The following is a 16,743-nucleotide window of genomic DNA, read 5'->3' as shown; positions in this document are numbered from 1 at the left end:
GTAGAAAATACAGCGCACCTATTAAACAGTGTGTCCAACAAGACGAGACCCCTTCTTCCGCTGCTGGCTTTCTTTCACTTTCCCCTGGAAAGTACCGCTGTTGACGCAGTTGTGTAGTTACCCGAGCTTCCCGCTAGTGGCACTCGATCTGACGAGACAGCTGTCAAAACAACTTTTACATGTGGATCCGCAAACTTTTTGGCCGATCGTTTTCCGTTTCAGGAACAAAAACAAATAAATTACTGGTTATTTGATATTATTCGCGTTGCCGACAGATTTTAAACGTAAAATGAAATTGCTTTCGATTTTAAAGTTTATGGCGTCACGTTCTCATTTCTTTTTCTGACGGGAGAAGAGTCCAGTGGCTACGGATGTGGAAATCTATGGGCACGGGTTAGTAGTCAAAAATGTACCAGAGACGGTTTGTTCATTATCAAACCGTCTCTGACTGTTCCCACCAATTACACTAGCTAGCGACTGTTTACGTCAACCGTAGTAATTAATTGGCCGTTAGCAAATTTATGATTGACACTGCAGTCCTGTGGACCGGACGAGGTGAGCGGTGCTTCCAGTCCTGGGTAGTGGAATATCTTATCAATTCTTATTATCTTTGCGGTGCTCCCCACAGGGAAGTAACAAACCCACATTAGACACGCCCCTTGTGGGGATGTCTTTTAAAAAAAACTCCTAAAAATGCACCAGGATGCAATATGTGAACTAACTTGAAAATTGAGTACAGTACAAAAATGTATATACATTACCCAGTAGTGAAATGACAAACTACACTTTCGTTCACTACAATTCTAGCTGTAAAGACCTTGGTGCCTTGGTGCTTGCATACCAGGCAGCTAAGGGGTCAGCACCAGGGTACATTCAGAGGATCATCAGAGCCTACACACCAGCCAGACCTCTCCGTTCTGCCACCTCTGGACGCTTGGCACCTCCCCCTCTTCGTGTCTGTACTTCCCGCTCCCGTCTGCTGTCTGTCCTGGCCCCTCGCTGGTGGAATGACCTCCCCGTGACGGTCAGAACAGCAGAGAATCTCACCACCTTCAAACGCAGACTGAAGACTCATCTCTTCAGGCTGCACCTCTCCCCACCCCTCCCTAGCCTATAGTTCAGCTCACTGTACCTAGTTAGGATAATATGATTATGTTAGTGTATCTGGCAGGATTGTTTTTGTCTGATTAGGTGTGATTAGATGTGATTCCAGTGCTAGTTTGTACTTGGTAGGATTCTTGCTTGCTGAACAAGCTTAATCTACAGGGTTGGAGTCCTGATCGATGTGGTCACTTCTGGCACTACGATCCTTACTTCACTCTAGTGTTTCTTTTGCACCTCTACATCACGAACCTATGCACTTGTTGTACGTCACTCTGGATAAGAGCGTCTGCTAAATGCCTGTAATGTAATGTAAATGAATGAATGAATTAATTAATGAATGACCTACATACAGGCACACGCACACACACGCGCGCACACACACAAAGAGTAAATAATTTGCTATGCGATCGTCTCGATTTTCTGATGCCCAGCCTGTGAGTGAGCCTGATGTGAGGCCCAGGACCTCTGTAGCCTATCTCCAAAGCGCCTCCGTGACCATCGTCGGAAACATTCGAAGTGCTCCGACAATTACCGAAGGTTGCAGCCATCTTCGTTTTGTTTATTACCAGCACGCACTCCCGGTTAGCGACATTGTTGCGGTCAAAGTTCAGTCACTGGAGCTCCTCAGGTTCAGTCATTTGAAGAGTAATCGAAACTGACCCTGAGACAGAAAAGGGGAGGGAAACTCAGTAAAGCGTCTGCACGTAACCGTTCCGTTTCTCCCAGGACTGTGGGTCATGTGACCACAGCTACGCGCTCTCTGACGCCTGTGAGACGAAGGTCCGCCTCTTCAGCACGCTGGACGCCAACAGACGGCTTCGCCAGAGGTTAAAGGTCAAGTGCCAAGCGATCCGCCGTTTGAGGTTAAAGCTGCGGGACGCCCGGCGTGAGCTGGCCGGCCTCCGGGCGGGACGGGACTGCGTTCGGACTTCCACCACGCGCGCGGACGGCGGGGGACACAGGAAGTGACCCGCACTTCCTGTTCTGGATGTTCTGTGTATTCACAGGCTTTATGTGACTGTATGGGACTCAATGCACTGAAGAGAAGAGACTGCAAAATGGTTTGCAGCATGTGTGCGCATGCATGTGCGTGTGTGTGTGTGTGTGTGTGATTGTGTGTGCATGCCTGTGCGTGCGTGTGCATGTGCGTGTGCGAGTGTGTGTGTGTGTGTGTGTGTGTGTGTGTGATTGTGTGTGCATGCCTGTGCGTGCGTGTGCATGTGCGTGTGCGAGTGTGTGTGTGTGTGTGCATGCCTGTGCTTGCATGAGTGAGTGCATGTGAGTGTGTGTGTTTGTGTGCGTGTGTTTGTGCATGCCTGTGCATGTATGTGAGTGTGTGTGTGTGTGTGCGTGTGTGCATGCCTATGCTTACATGAGTGAGTGCATGTGAGTGTGTCTGTGTTTGTGCATACCTGTGCTTACATGAGTGCGAGTGTGTGTGTTTGTGTGCGTGTGTTTGTGCATGCCTATGCATGTATGTGAGTGTGTGTATGTGTTTGTGTGTGTATGTTTGCATTTTCCACAACCAGTGTTACAGTGTGAAGCCTAAGACATGAACAGCATGGCCATGACCGTATAAATGAAAACCAGCAGACCCAACAGCCCTCTGGGACCAGGGTTTGGAACCCCTACTACAGATATTACAAACTGACTGCTCAAAGTCAAGTCCATACACTTTACAGTCTCGCAAAAGTAAAACTACAGCTCTACACCAGTCTTTTTTCCCTCAAATTTATTTCACAGCCAACTTCAGCAAAAATTCAGTGGTTCCCCAATTGTATAGAGATGCAGTACAATTATATTTTCAATTTCTTCTACATGATTAGACACTTCATTATAGCTTCTGTAAGCAAGGCAGTGAGCTCAGTTCTGTCTCTCAGTGGCCAAGGGCACCAATCAGCTCAGACTGCACAAGCATAAGGACTGTGTTTCACAATAGCACTGCTGACCATCACACCAAGAAGGAAAATTTAAAAAAACAAAAACAAAAAAAGGAAGAGAAGAGAAGTTATTTTTCTGTGATGGTTGATTGTACTGAGCGATGTTACCGCGAGCGATTGCTGCATCGGCATTAGAACGTCCAGTCAAGAACATTCTGTTTGCATATTTGTGATCTCGCGCCTTAAAGAGACATATGTCTTTTCACGTTTGGGTCTGAGGAGAGACTGCATTCTCCTGGTCACTCACCACCGTGGGATGGTGTCAGCCAATCACAGAGCCCCCTCAAACCATTGGACTGTTCATTCACCACCATTCAAAAGCTTCCGTTTGGTTTATCTCCAGAATGCAGCATTTTATTTGGCATTTATTTCAGCACAAATAACCGTTTGCATCTTGTATTTCATGCTGTTTTTGCATTAATGCATTTTTATGATTTCCTGGTGGTACATCACTGACTGTAATCTGAGCTCTGCCCCATGCCCCAATCTCCCATCATGCAAATTCGACTGTAGCGTTTCCTTCAGTGAAAGTTTGACTAGCATTTACATCACATCCATTTATACAGGTGGATATATACTGAAGCAATGCAGGTTCAGTGACAGGCTCAAGAGTGTCCAACCTGGGAATCGAACCTATGACCTTCAGGTTACACGACCAACTCCTTAGTATACTGCACTGCCACTGCCACCCCTAATACATTCTTCTTGCTGCTACAGAGCAGTTATAATAACGCAGTCTTAGGATACACAGGTACGCCAGGAGTAGGTTAAAGTGAAACAGGCGTTCCTCAGGAGGAATCGTTTCAGGGGTGAAGGCACCGTAGCTGTTCTGGGGAGAAGCGTCAGTGAAACGTCCCTCCAGAGGGGAGGGGAGGGGCGCGGCGAGGTGGGGCGTGGCGAGGGGGCGTGGCCAAACGGTCCACTCAGACAGGCGCTGAGGGGCAGATCTCCACGCTGCTGTTGGTGACCCGGATCCCGTACCAGCCGGCCCAGAACTGCGTGTCCTTCCCCCCGTGACAGAACCTGACAAAACGCACGCCCCGCCCGTAGTCCCGGAACACGTGGGTCATCTGAAAGCACAGGGCAGGAAGTCGGGGGTCAGGGGTCGGGAGGTCAGGAACAGATAACAGACCTATTGCTATGCTTTCCGTCCAGCTCCCAAGAAAAGGCAAATTTGTCATTTAATTGAACGTGTTTTTTAATTTCCAATTGGCTGTGTTTCCCCTACTTTATTTTAAACTTAATTATTATTCTGTTGGTGCCACTTAACATCAAGCACAATACACAAAATCACAACAAATAGAACACAAAAACCACAGCACGTAAAACTCAAAATCACAGCACGTAAAACTCAAAATCACAGCACGTAAAACTCAAAATCACAGCACGTAAAACTCAAAATCACAGCACGTAAAACTCAAAATCACAGCACGTATCACAGAAAAACGGCGATGGCCTGTTGGCCCTTAAAGAGCACTACAGAGTAATGATTAGTGGGCCTGTGCTGGCTACTCCAGGGCTACAGAGCGGGGTCCCTGGTGTGTCCCTAACCTGAACGGCTCAGTAAAATACCCAGCCGCGTAACTGCAGTGTGTGTACGACCGAGCGAGTAGCTCTGTGGACAGCACCATCTGCTAAACGCCGTAAACGTAAAGTAGACCCGTACCACAGCTGGTGACGGGACGGCTTTGCCACCGTAAATCTGCAGCCCAAGAGGCCCAGTGGCACCAGGCGAAAGGAAAAGCATCCCTCAGATTTACTGACTAAAGGTCACCGTTTCATCTACTTCAGCCATTCATATTTAAGGACAGAGAGGAGAGCTGATTGGGCCGGGTGGTGCTGTGTGCCAAGTTTGCATCGGTGCTATTAGAATTCAGTGTTAGACAGATCCTGTGGACCTGTGCAGGGGCTGGCCTGAGCTGATGCCTGAGAGGGTGCAATAACTCCCACGCTCGCCCCAAAGGCCAGCCCAGTTACTAAATCACACAGCGGTCGAAAAGGCTTTTCACAGGAAAACGTGTAGCCAAGCAGCAACACTGTCCACCTTGGATAATCTGTGATTAAAATGTTCTTCTGCCTAGTTGGCTTTGCAGATGTTAGGTCAGAATAGTGTTCACTGTGTGAACTAAACGGTGTTCTTGGCTAGAAATAGCTGTACAAAATAAGTATTGTATCTTATTGAACCTGTGTTTAGTAGTTGTCTATGACCATGAAATGCATTTTTTGTACGTCGCTTTGGATAAAAGCATTTGTTTCAGATAACAAAAGTCAAGAAATAAGATACAAATTTCTGCGTTCGCTTTTAAATCTACATCTTTCAGAGCAAGATCACGTCTTTCTATGAAATGATAATCAACTAAAATGCATGCAAAGCTGGTCTCTCTCACCTGTTGCCACTTCTGGTCATTCCACTGCTCATAGACGACGGGTTCTGGACAGAACTTACGGATGACCTTCTTGTTTCGGCTAAGCAGCTCCACACAAATCTCATACATGCTTCCACAGTCCCAGCGGGGTGCATACCTGCCACACACACACACGCACACACACACCACACACACACACGCACACACACACACACACAGACACGCACACACACAAACACGCAAACGCACGCACGCACACGCACACACACATGCACGCAAACATACACACAAACATACACATACGCATGCAAACTCACACATACACACAAACACATGTATGCACACACATGCATACATACACGCAAACACACACATACACACACGCACGCAAACACACACACAAATACACACTTACACACACGAACACAAACACACACATACACACACACGCACGCAAACACACACATACACACAAACACACACATATATACACATGCATACATACACACACACACATAAATGTATAATTCATTAGGTGAGCATTCATTGTGTGGCCAGTGTTTTGAGAATGAAAATAAACACACGTTGTGGAAGGTTCCCTCACCAGTCAGATATGACAATATCAGGCTGAATCTCATCCATGAACGACTGACTGTATCCCTCCTTCACCAGGTCTATTAGCTGGCACTTCTTACAGGGACTAGGAAGAAAAAACAAGACATGTCGTAACGCAATGAGGCAGAAGGACAGAGGCAGAGCTCAGGCACTTTGGCGGACGGGATACTCACTCGTAGGAAGTAACAAAATACTTAGTGGCCGTTCCCTCAGGAGTCTCAAATAAAGGCTCTGTGCGCCACTGATCGCCCCCGTTCTCCAAAATCTGCCATCCGTTGAGTCCCTCTTAAGGACACGAAAAGGAGAGGGGGGGAAAAACAAAAAAAATATTCTAGGTTTTTCATAGCTGTCCTCTTTCTCCATTTCGTTCTTTCTTTCTTTCACCCACCCAGTCCATCCGCCCCTCCTCCCGTCCATCTATCCATCGCCCCCTCATCCTCCCAATCCCATCGCCGGCCTTCTGCCCCCAACCCCTCCTCTCCAAGGCCCTTCATCCATCATCCATCCCCCAATCCATCCATCCCATCCATCTATCATCACCCCCCCCATCCACCCAATCCATCCGCCGACTGCCAACCACCCCCACCCACCATCAGCGCTGGGGTTCTTCAGCAGGTTCCGCCTGGTGATGTTGTGGGGCCGAAACCTGTCCCGCCTGCACCTCTCCCGCCACAAGGCGGCGCTGTCGGCTGAGGGGCAGATCTCCACGCTGCTGTTGGTGACCCGGATCCCGTTCCAGCCGGGACAGAACTGCGTGTCCATCCCCCCGTGACAGAACCTGACGAAACACACGCCCCGCCCATAGTCCCGGAACACGTGGGTCATCTGAAAACGCAGAGCAGGCAGCAGGGGGTCGGAGGTCGGAGGTCAGGGGTCAGGGGTCAGGGGTCACTAGCAGATAACAGACCTATTGCTATGCTTTCCGTCCAGCTCCCGAGAAAAGCCAAATTTGTCATTTAATTGAACGTGTTTTTTAATTTCCAATTGGCTGTGTTTCCCCTACTTTATTTTAAACTTAATTATTATTCTGTTGGTGCCACGTAAACAACATCAAGCATAATACACAAAATCACAACAAATAGAACACAAAAACCACAGCACGTAAAACTCAAAATTTTTTCAAAAAAAAAAATTTGTGCCCATTTTTTCAGATAACAAATGTCAAGGAATAAGATCCATGTTTCTGCGTCCGCTTGTAAATCTACATCTTTCAGAGCAAGATCATGTCTTTCTATGAAACGATAATCAACTAAAAAAATGATTGCAAAGCTGGTCTCTCTCACCTGTTGCCACTTCTGGTCATTCCACTGCTCAAAGAAGACGGGTTCTGGACAGAACTTACGGATGACCTTCTTGTTTTGGCTAAGCAGCTCCACACAAATCTCATACTTGCTTCCACAGTCCCAGAGGGGCGCGTACCTGCCACACACACATGCACGCAAACACACACACACATGCACGCAAACACACACACACATGCACACGCGTGCGTGCATACACACACATAAATGTGTAATTCATTAGGTGAGCATTCATTGTTTGGAGAATGAAAATAAACACACGTTGTGGAAGGTTCCCTCACCAGTCAGATATGACAATATCAGGCTGAATCTCATCCATGAACGACTGACTGTATCCCTCCTTCACCAGGTCTATTAGCTGGCACTTCTTACAGAGTCTAGAAAGAAAACACAAGACATGTCGTCACGCAACGAGGCAGAAGGACAGAGGCGGTGCTCAGGCACTTTGGCGGACGGGATACTCACAAGTAGGAAGTAACAAAAAACCTAGTGGCCGTTCCGTCAGGAGTCTCAGGTAAAGGCTCTATGCGCCACTCATCGCCCCCGTTCTCCAAAATCTGCCATCCGTTGTATCCCTCTTAAGGACACGAAAAAGAGAGGTGGAAAAACAAAAAAGATATTCTAGGTTTATCATAGCAGTCCTCTTTCTCAATTTCGTTCTTTCTTTCACCCACCCAGTCCATCTGCCCCTCCATCCATCCATCCATCACCCCTTCTTCCACCCAATCCATCTGGCATCTGCCAACCGCCCCTCCTCCCATCCATCAATCCATCCATCTATCATCACCCACCCATCCACCCAATCCAGCCGCCAACTGCTAACCACCCCCACCCACCATCAGCGCTGGGGTTCTTTAGCAGGTTCCGCCTGTTTTTGCACAGGAAGTAAAAGAGCCGCCAGTCGGTGGGGAGTCTGGTGATGTCATGGGGCCGAAATCTGTCCCGCCTGCACCTCTCCCGCCACAAGGCGGCGCTGTCGGCCACCTCCTTCCACTCCCGGCACACCAGCCGACACACACACACCACCTCCTCGGGCGGAACGTTCACGAACACCTCCTCCAGCACAGGAGGGGGGAACACAGACAACATCCCCGAATACTGGGGGGAGGAGAGGGAGAGGGCAGAGGGGTGGAGAGGGAGAGAGAGAAAGGAGAGCAGTGTCCTTTCACAATTTTATCATTTGAACAGACCGCCTGTAGCCAAGTGGTTTGGGAGAAACTGGGATTTTTCAAAAAGTATTTGACGGTTAATCCATTTCTAAACCTTATTTCTACTCCACTCACTGACAAAGTGTACAGTTTTTCCAGTTGAAGGTAATTGCATTTACCATATGTGTCCCATTGTACATTTTCTTTATTACTTCGCTCATAGGAGAAAGCCAGCAAAAATCCATACCACATAAATTTGACAGGGTATAATAATGTACTTTGGAAAAAGTAAATGTGTGGCTTTTAGTGCAATATTTATGACTTTTTTCTCATAATCTGTCAAAATAATTTGTACAGTCTCTTCTAGCCTGCGTGTCATATTTGTGTAAGTGAAAATAATTAAGGGAGTCCGTTTTTAAAAACTATCAATATATTTTGTTCGGGACTTTTATTTTGAAAGACTCCAACACGCAATGCTCCCATTGCTGCCAGTAACCGAGTGAGCACCTCGTTCCAAAACTCTTTCGTAGTTCTGTACCTTCACGCCACTGCCCCCTTCGCTACGCTCTGTGGTCTAATGCGGAAGACTGAAACTTCTTCGTAGCTATGTCCAAATATCTCAATACAACGGTTGTATGCCTAACATTTTTAAGTTTCGTTTCTTGTTTTGACAGCAGCTTCGCTAATCACGTGAAGTGCGTTACGTTCTTGTTCATTCTTCATCTTGGCTAAAGTCGCTGTGCTCGCAACGATTCCTTCCGCATTTTTTACACGAAATGTACCCCGAAATATAACCCCGGTTATTCTCTTACTCCCTCTTCTTGCGAGAAAGAAGCCGAGACAGGCCCGACAGACTGACCTATTCCCCTGTACTTTTTATTGACGCCGAAGGTTTCTATTCGTTTTCTCTTGCGGCCTGCTGCATGCATCTGCGATGAAGGGGATCTGCAGGATAGAAACATAGGACATTCATTCACATTCTTGTCGATTTAGACGTTTTGTGACACTGATATATAGCTGATGTTTAGGAAGTGTCAGATATCCATGTAGAAAATACAGCGCACCTATTAAACAGTGTGTCCAACAAGACGAGACCCCTTCTTCCGCTGCTGGCTTTCTTTCACTTTCCCCTGGAAAGTACCGCTGTTGACGCAGTTGTGTAGTTACCCGAGCTTCCCGCTAGTGGCACTCGATCTGACGAGACAGCTGTCAAAACAACTTTTACATGTGGATCCGCATACTTTTTGGCCGATCGTTTTCCGTTTCAGGAACAAAAACAAATAAATTACTGGTTATTTGATATTATTCGCGTTGCCGACAGATTTTAAACGTAAAATGAAATTGCTTTCGATTTTAAAGTTTATGGCGTCACGTTCTCGTTTGTTTTCTCTGACGGGAGAACAGTCCAGTGGCTACGGATGTGGAAATCTATGGGCACGGGTTAGTAGTCAAAAATGTACCAGAGACGGTTTGTTCATTATCAAACCGTCTCTGACTGTTCCCACGAATTACACTAGCTAGCCACTGTTTACGTCAACCGTAGTAATTAATTGGCCGTTAGCAAATTTATGATTGACACTGCAGTCCTGTGGACTGGACGAGGTGAGCTGCGCTTGCCAGTCCAGTGAGCAGACACTCGATGTTTGAATGGGCTGAAATAACACTGCAGAACGCTGAACACAGAGCTGAACAGGGTAGAAGTAGGACTCTCTTCAAACAACTCTCTTCTTCACCTTCTTCGCCCCAGTTTGATTTTCAAGGAAGTACACAGGTCTGACTCGCAAGTACATTGCATTCTGGCGTTACAAACTCTATTAAGAATATAGATTACCACTATTTATCCACACCCGGCAAGGAAATTGAATAAAAAAACACTCATTGACCTCTTCTTTGGTTGTGCAGTTGAACACATCTGACCCCTACCCACCTTGTTTCAGACATCCAGCGCTACCAAGTGACTCACTGGGGACCCCTGGTGGTAAACACTCTCAAGCCAAATTCTTTTAACTGTTAAGGCACCAAGAAGTTTGGCCACACTTCACAAACTATTTGCTTTCTGAAAGCGCTTACTATTATGAAAAAATATTTTGATACATTTTGATTATGAATACCATCTGTTTTAAAAGGTGAAAAAGACATATTAAAAAATTGTATTTTTTCAGTACAAATTCTCCAAATTTAAGGAGTGTGTAAAATGTCATACCAATGAGTTACATTAAAAATACATGGTATCATTTTCTTTTTGGTTGTCATCAAGGCCCAATATGTTTTTACTGATTTTAATAGCTTAATCAGGGGTGTGGAACACGTCTTGTTTCTGAATTCCATGCTAACATTAACTCAACTTTTTTTTCCTAATCAATTAATTAGTCCAATCATTTTCATGCTCTGAGTCATCTGCATATATATAAGCTCATGAATGACAGCTTAAGACAGGCCTTTAATCCCCAGGTGACAGCCATCAGCCAATCACTCGTCTGGAAAAAGAAACCTGAAACGGTGCTTATTCCAGGACAAATCGGGGCCTGAACACAATCAGTCCACCAGAGTGGGAGAGATGAGCACACTCGCACAGAAAAAGAAATATTATATTAATAGTGCACATGTATTCATTGTGTTCTCTTCATGCTGAAGGTTGTCAGATAACATGCTAATAAACAGGTATCATCAATTACATGAACAGGACAACTCAAATCATTTGCATCATGATAAAAAACCTGTATGAAATTTTATTAATGATGCATTTTATCAAGGATAAATACAAATAAAAGCAGCTTTTCTAAATCCTAATTTAAAAAGGTGCATGAAATAAACAACAGATGAAACGGGGGGTTGAAAAGCGCATTTTTTCATTATAATGCAACTGCTCAGAGAGAAAAAGATTAATGAGCAATACACATATATATACGTATATATAATGTTTCCTGAATAGCAGTTGTGTCAGTTTTTCTCACCCTGTTTTTGGCACCTTGTTTCCCTCCCTTTATGACAGTAACACAGAGCTCTTGGAATGTCTTTTAAAAATAATTATATGTCAGTGGTGTCATAGACATACATGTTCACAGTACAGATACTCATAATTACCGATGGTTCCTCACCAAAGTGCACTGGACCACTGTGATCTTGCAGTCTTTCAGACATTACAGGCTGTTATGGTTCCCTGACCTTGTGCCCTAGTGGCTGAATGTGGTGTTGCGACATTGTTTGATTGTCTTCCTAATAGGAAATGGGTGTCACCTGGAAGGGGTCCTACTTAAGGGGCCCTCTGGCTGATGCTCTCTCTCTCTCCATTCAGAGAACAACCTGCAGTCTTGCTACACTGCACATTTTTGTTCTTTTGTAGTGTTCTTTAATTAAAGATATTTTTGATTTGCGACTATTTTGCGTGATTCTCGTTTATGTTGCGACTGGCCAGGGGCTGATCGTAACGCAGGCATTTAGCGGACGCTCTTATCCAGAGTGACTTACACTACTTTTTACATAGCATTAACATCGCATCCATTTATACAGGTGGATATATACTGAAGCAATGCAGGTTCAGTGACAGGCTCAAGAGTGTCCAACCTGGGAATCGAACCTATGACCTTCAGGTTACACGACCAACTCCTTAGTATACTGCACTGTCACTGCCACCCCTAATACATTCTGCTTGCTGCTATAGAGCAGTTATAATAACGCAGTCTTAGGATACACAGGTACGCCAGGAGCAGGTTAAAGTGAAACAGGCGTTCCTCAGGAGGAATCGTTTCAGGGGCGAAGGCACCGTAGCTGTTCTGGGGAGAAGCGTCAGTCAAACCTCCCTCCAGAGGGGAGGGGCGCGGCGAGGTGGGGTGGGGCGGGGCGAGGTGGGGAGGGGGCGTGGCCAAACGGTCCACTCAGACAGGCACTGAGGGGCAGATCTCCACACTGCTGTCGGTGACCCGGATCCCGTACCAGCCCTTCCAGAACTGCGTGTCCTTCCCCCCGTGACAGAACCTGACGAAACGCACGCCCCGCCCATAGTCCCGGAACACGTGGGTCATCTGAAAGCACAGGGCAGGGGGTCGGGGGTCAGGGGTCGGGGGGTCAGGGGTCAGGCGTCACAAGCAGATAACAGACCTATCGCTATGCTTTTCGTCCAGCTCCCGAGAAAAGGCAAATTTGTCATTTAATTAAATGTGTTTTTTAATTTCCAATTGGCTGTGTTTCCCCTACTTTATTTTAAACTTAATTATTATTCTATTTGTGCCACGTAAACAACATCAAGCACAATACACAAAATCACAACAAATAGAACACAAAAACCACAGCACGTATCACAGAAAAATGGTGATAGCCTGTTGGCCCTTAAAGAGCACGACAGAGTAATGATTAGCGGGCCTGTGCTGGCTACTCCAGGGCTACAGAGCGGGGTCCCTGGTGTGTCCCTAACCTGAACGGCTCAGTAAAATACCCAGCCGCGTAACTGCAGTGTGTGTAAGACCGAGCGAGTAGCTCTGTGGACAGCACCATCTGCTAAACGCCGTAAACGTAAAGTAGACCCGTACCACAGCTGGTGACGGGACGGCTTTGCCACCCTAAATCTGCAGCCCAAGAGGCCCAGTGGCACCAGGCGAAAGGAAAAGCATCCCTCAGATTTACTGACTGAAGGTCACCGTTTCATCTACTTCAGCCATTCATATTTAAGGACAGAGAAGAGAGCTGATTGGGCCGGGTGGTGCTGTGTGCCAAGTTTGCATCGGTGCTATTAGAATTCTGTGTTAGACAGATCCTGTGGACCTGTGCAGGGGCTGGCCTGAGCTGATGCCTGAGAGGGTGCAATAACTCCCACGCTCGCCCCAAAGGCCAGCCCAGTTACTAAATCACACAGCGGTCGAAAAGGCTTTTCATAGGAAAATGTGTAGCCAAGCAGCAACACTGTCCACCTTGGATGATCTATGATTAAAATTTTCTTCTGCCTAGTTGGCATTGCAGAGGTTAGGTCAGAATAGTGTTCACTGTGTGAACTAAACTTTGTTCTTGGCTAGAAATAGCTGTACAAAATAAGTATTTTATCTTATTGAACCTGTGTTTAGTAGTTGTCTATGACCATGAAATGCACTTTTTGTACGTCGCTTTGGATAAAAGCGTCTGCCAAATAAATGTAATGTAATGTAAATCAATTTGTGTCCATTTTTTCAGATAACAAAAGTCAAGAAATAAGATCCATATTTCTGCGTCCGCTTTTAAATCTACATCTTTCAGAGCAAGATCACGTCTTTCTATGAAACGATAATCAACTAAAATGATTGCAAAGCTGGTCTCTCTCACCTTTTGCCACTTCTCGTCATTCCACGCCTTAAAGTAGACGGCTTCTGGACAGAACTTACGGATGACCTTCTTGTTTCGGCTAAGCAGCTCCACACAAATCTCATACATGCTTCCACAGTCATAGCGGGGTCCGTACCTGCCACACACACTCACACACACACATGCACATACACGCACGCAAACACACACAGACACACACGCACACACACACGCAAACACATACAGGCACGCACGCACGCACGCACACACATACATGCACACATGCACACGCGTGCGTGCATACACACACATAAATGTGTAATTCATTAGGTGAGCATTCATTGTGTGGCCAGTGTTTGGAGAATTAAAAAAAAAGGTTCCCTCACCAGTCAGATATGACAATATCAGGCTGAATCTCATCCATGAACGACTGACTGTATCCCTCCTTCACCAGGTCTATTAGCTGGCACTTCTTACAGGTACTAGAAAGAAAACACAAGACATGTCGTAGCGCAACGAGGCAGAAGGACAGAGGCAGAGCTTAGGCACTTAGGCGGAAGGGATACTCACGAGTAGGAAGTAACAAAATACAGAGTGGCCGTTCCCTCAGGAGGCTTAGATAAAGACTCTATGCCCCACTTATCGCCCCCGTTCTCCAAAATCTGCCATCCGTTGAATCCCTCTTAAGGACACGAAAAGGAGAGGTGGAAAAACAAAAAAATTATTCTAGCTTTATCATAGCAGTCCTCTTTCTCAATTTTGTTCTTTCTTTCCTTCTTTCTTTCACCCATCCAGTCCATCTGCCCCTCCATCCATCCATCCATCGCCCCCTCATCCACCAAATCCATCTGGCATCTGCCAACCGCCCCTCCTCCCATCCATCAATCCATCCATCTATCCATCCATCCATCTATCATCACCCCCCCATCCACCCAATCCATCCGCCGACTGCCAACCACCCCCACCCACCATCAGCGATGGGGTTCTTTATCAGGTTCCGTCTGTTTTTGCACAGGAAGTAAAAGAGCCGCCAGTCAGTGGGAGGTCTGGTGATGTCACGGGGCCGAAACCTGTCCCGCCTGCACCTCTCCCGCCACAAGGCGGCGCTGTCGGCCACCTCCTTCCACTCCCGGCACACCAGCCGACACACGCACACCACCTCCTTGGGCGGAATGTTCACAAACACCTCCTCCAGCACCAGAGGGGGGAACACAGACAACATCCCCGAATACTGGGGGGAGGAGAGGGAGAGGGGAGAGAGGTGGAGAGGGAGAGAGAAAAAGGAGAGCAGTGTCCTTTGACAATTTTATCATTTGAACAGACCGCCTGTAGCCAAGTGGTTTGGGAGAAACTGGGATTTTTCAAAAAGCATTTGATGGTTAATCCATTTCTAAACCTTATTTCTACGGTATCAGTTTACCCCTCTCTACTCCACTCACTGACAAAGTATACAGTTTTTCCAGTTGAGGGTAATTACATTTACCATGTGTCCTATAGTGCATTTTATTTATTACTTAGCTCATAGGAGAAAGCCAGTAACAATCCATACTATGTAAATTTGACAGGGTATAATAATGTACTTTGGAAATAGTAAACGTATGCATAGCTTTTCCAGCAGACAGATTTGTAAGGAAAGTGTGGCTTTTAGTGCAATATTTATGACTTTTTTTTCTCATAATCTGTCAAAATAATTTGTACAGTCTCTTCTAGCCTGCGTGTCATATTTGTGTAAGTGAAAATAATTAAGGGAGTCCGTTTTTAAAAACTATCAATATATTTTGTTCGGGACTTTTATTTTGAAAGACTCCAACACGCAATGCTCCCATTGCTGCCAGTAACCGAGTGAGCACCTCGTTCCAAAACTCTTTCCTAGTTCTGTACCTTCACGCCACTGCCCCCTTCGCTACGCTCTGTGGTTTAATGCGGAAGACTGAAACTTCTTCGTAGCTATGTCCAAATATCTCAATACAACGGTTTTATGCCTAACATTTTTAAGTTTCGTTTCTTGTTTTGACAGCAGCTTCGCTAATCACGTGAAGCGCGTTACGTTCTTGTTCATTCTTCATCTTGGCTAAAGTCGCCATGCTCGCAACGATTCCTTCCGCATTTTTTACACGAAATGTACCCCGAAATATAACCCCGGTTATTTTCTTACCCCCTCTTCTTGCGAGGAAGAAGCCGAGACAGGACCAACCGACGAACCTATTCTCCTGTACTTTTTATTGACGCCGAAGGTTTCTATTTGTTTTCTCTTGCGGCCTGAAGTGGATCTGCAGGATAGAAACACAGGACAGTCATTCACATTCTTGTGGATTTAGACGTTTTGTAACACTGATATATAGCTGATAATAGCTGATGTTTAGGAAGTGTCAGATATCCATGTAGAAAATACAGCGCACCTATTAAACATTGTGTCCAACAAGACGAGACACCTTCTTCCGCTGCTGGCTTTCTTTCACTTTCCCCTGGAAAGTACCGCTGCAGACGCAGTTGTGTAGTTACCCGAGCTTCCCGCTAGTGGCACTCGATCTGACGAGACAGCTGTCAAAACAACTTTTACATGTGGATCCGCATACTTTTTGGCCGATCGTTTTCCGTTTCAGGAACAGAAACAAATAAATTACTGGTTATTTGATATTATTCGCGTTGCCGACAGCTTTTAAACGTAAAATGAAATTGCTTTCGATTTTAAAGTTTATGGCGTCACGTTCTCATTTGTTTTCTCTGACGGGAGAACAGTCCAGTTGCTACGGATGTGGAAATCTATGGGCACGGGTTAGTAGTCAAAAATGTACTAGAGACGATTTGCTCATTATCAAACCGTCTCTGACTGTTCCCACGAGTTACACTAGCTAGCGGCTGTTTACGTCAACCGTAGTAATTAATTGGCCGTTAGCAAATTTATGATTGACACTGCAGTCCTGTGGACTGGACGAGGTGAGCTGTGCTTCCAGTCCAGTGAGCAGACACTCGATGCTTGAATGGGCTGAAATAACACTGC

At 46.1% G+C, this 16,743-nt stretch overlaps 2 protein-coding genes across 2 annotated transcripts in view; both read right to left on the bottom strand.

Moving 5' to 3' along the window:
* LOC135235200 (uncharacterized) overlaps positions 1-16,743 on the bottom strand; it is a 43,251-nt gene that overhangs the window by 21,311 nt on the left and 5,197 nt on the right. Inside the window, 5 exon segments of the mRNA XM_064300476.1 lie at positions 6,687-6,850; positions 7,309-7,444; positions 7,608-7,703; positions 14,313-14,424; positions 14,712-14,856. Of these exon segments, the coding sequence (XP_064156546.1) occupies positions 6,687-6,850; positions 7,309-7,444; positions 7,608-7,703; positions 14,313-14,424; positions 14,712-14,856 (653 nt within the window).
* On the bottom strand, positions 3,372-16,246 carry LOC135235201 (F-box only protein 6-like). Its single transcript, XM_064300477.1, has 8 exons — positions 16,202-16,246; positions 9,539-9,583; positions 9,287-9,419; positions 8,163-8,424; positions 6,199-6,310; positions 6,015-6,110; positions 5,432-5,567; positions 3,372-4,114 (listed from the first exon to the last, which is right to left on the bottom strand). Exons 3-8 carry the CDS (start codon positions 9,401-9,403, stop codon positions 3,968-3,970), a joined length of 870 nt encoding a protein of 289 aa, XP_064156547.1. The 5' UTR covers positions 9,404-9,419; positions 9,539-9,583; positions 16,202-16,246; the 3' UTR covers positions 3,372-3,967.

This window comes from Anguilla rostrata, chromosome 11, assembly GCF_018555375.3.
Source record: "Anguilla rostrata isolate EN2019 chromosome 11, ASM1855537v3, whole genome shotgun sequence".
NCBI lineage: Eukaryota > Metazoa > Chordata > Actinopteri > Anguilliformes > Anguillidae > Anguilla > Anguilla rostrata.
The sequence above is the reverse complement of the archived record's forward strand: the minus strand, read 5'-3'. Positions and strand labels throughout refer to the sequence as shown.

What these genes read in the sequence shown, in the direction of transcription:
- LOC135235201 (XM_064300477.1), bottom strand. Translation starts at nt 9,403, where the DNA reads ATGCATGCAGCAGGCCGCAAGAGAAAACGAATAGAAACCTTCGGCGTC. An exon ending in TATTTTGTTACTTCCTACGA is followed by an intron (nt 6,111 to 6,198) that starts GTGAGTATCCCG and finishes TTTTCTTCCTAG; the next exon opens with TCCCTGTAAGAAGTGCCAGC. An exon ending in GATATTGTCATATCTGACTG is followed by an intron (nt 5,568 to 6,014) that starts GTGAGGGAACCT and finishes TGTGTGTGGCAG; the next exon opens with GTATGCACCCCGCTGGGACT.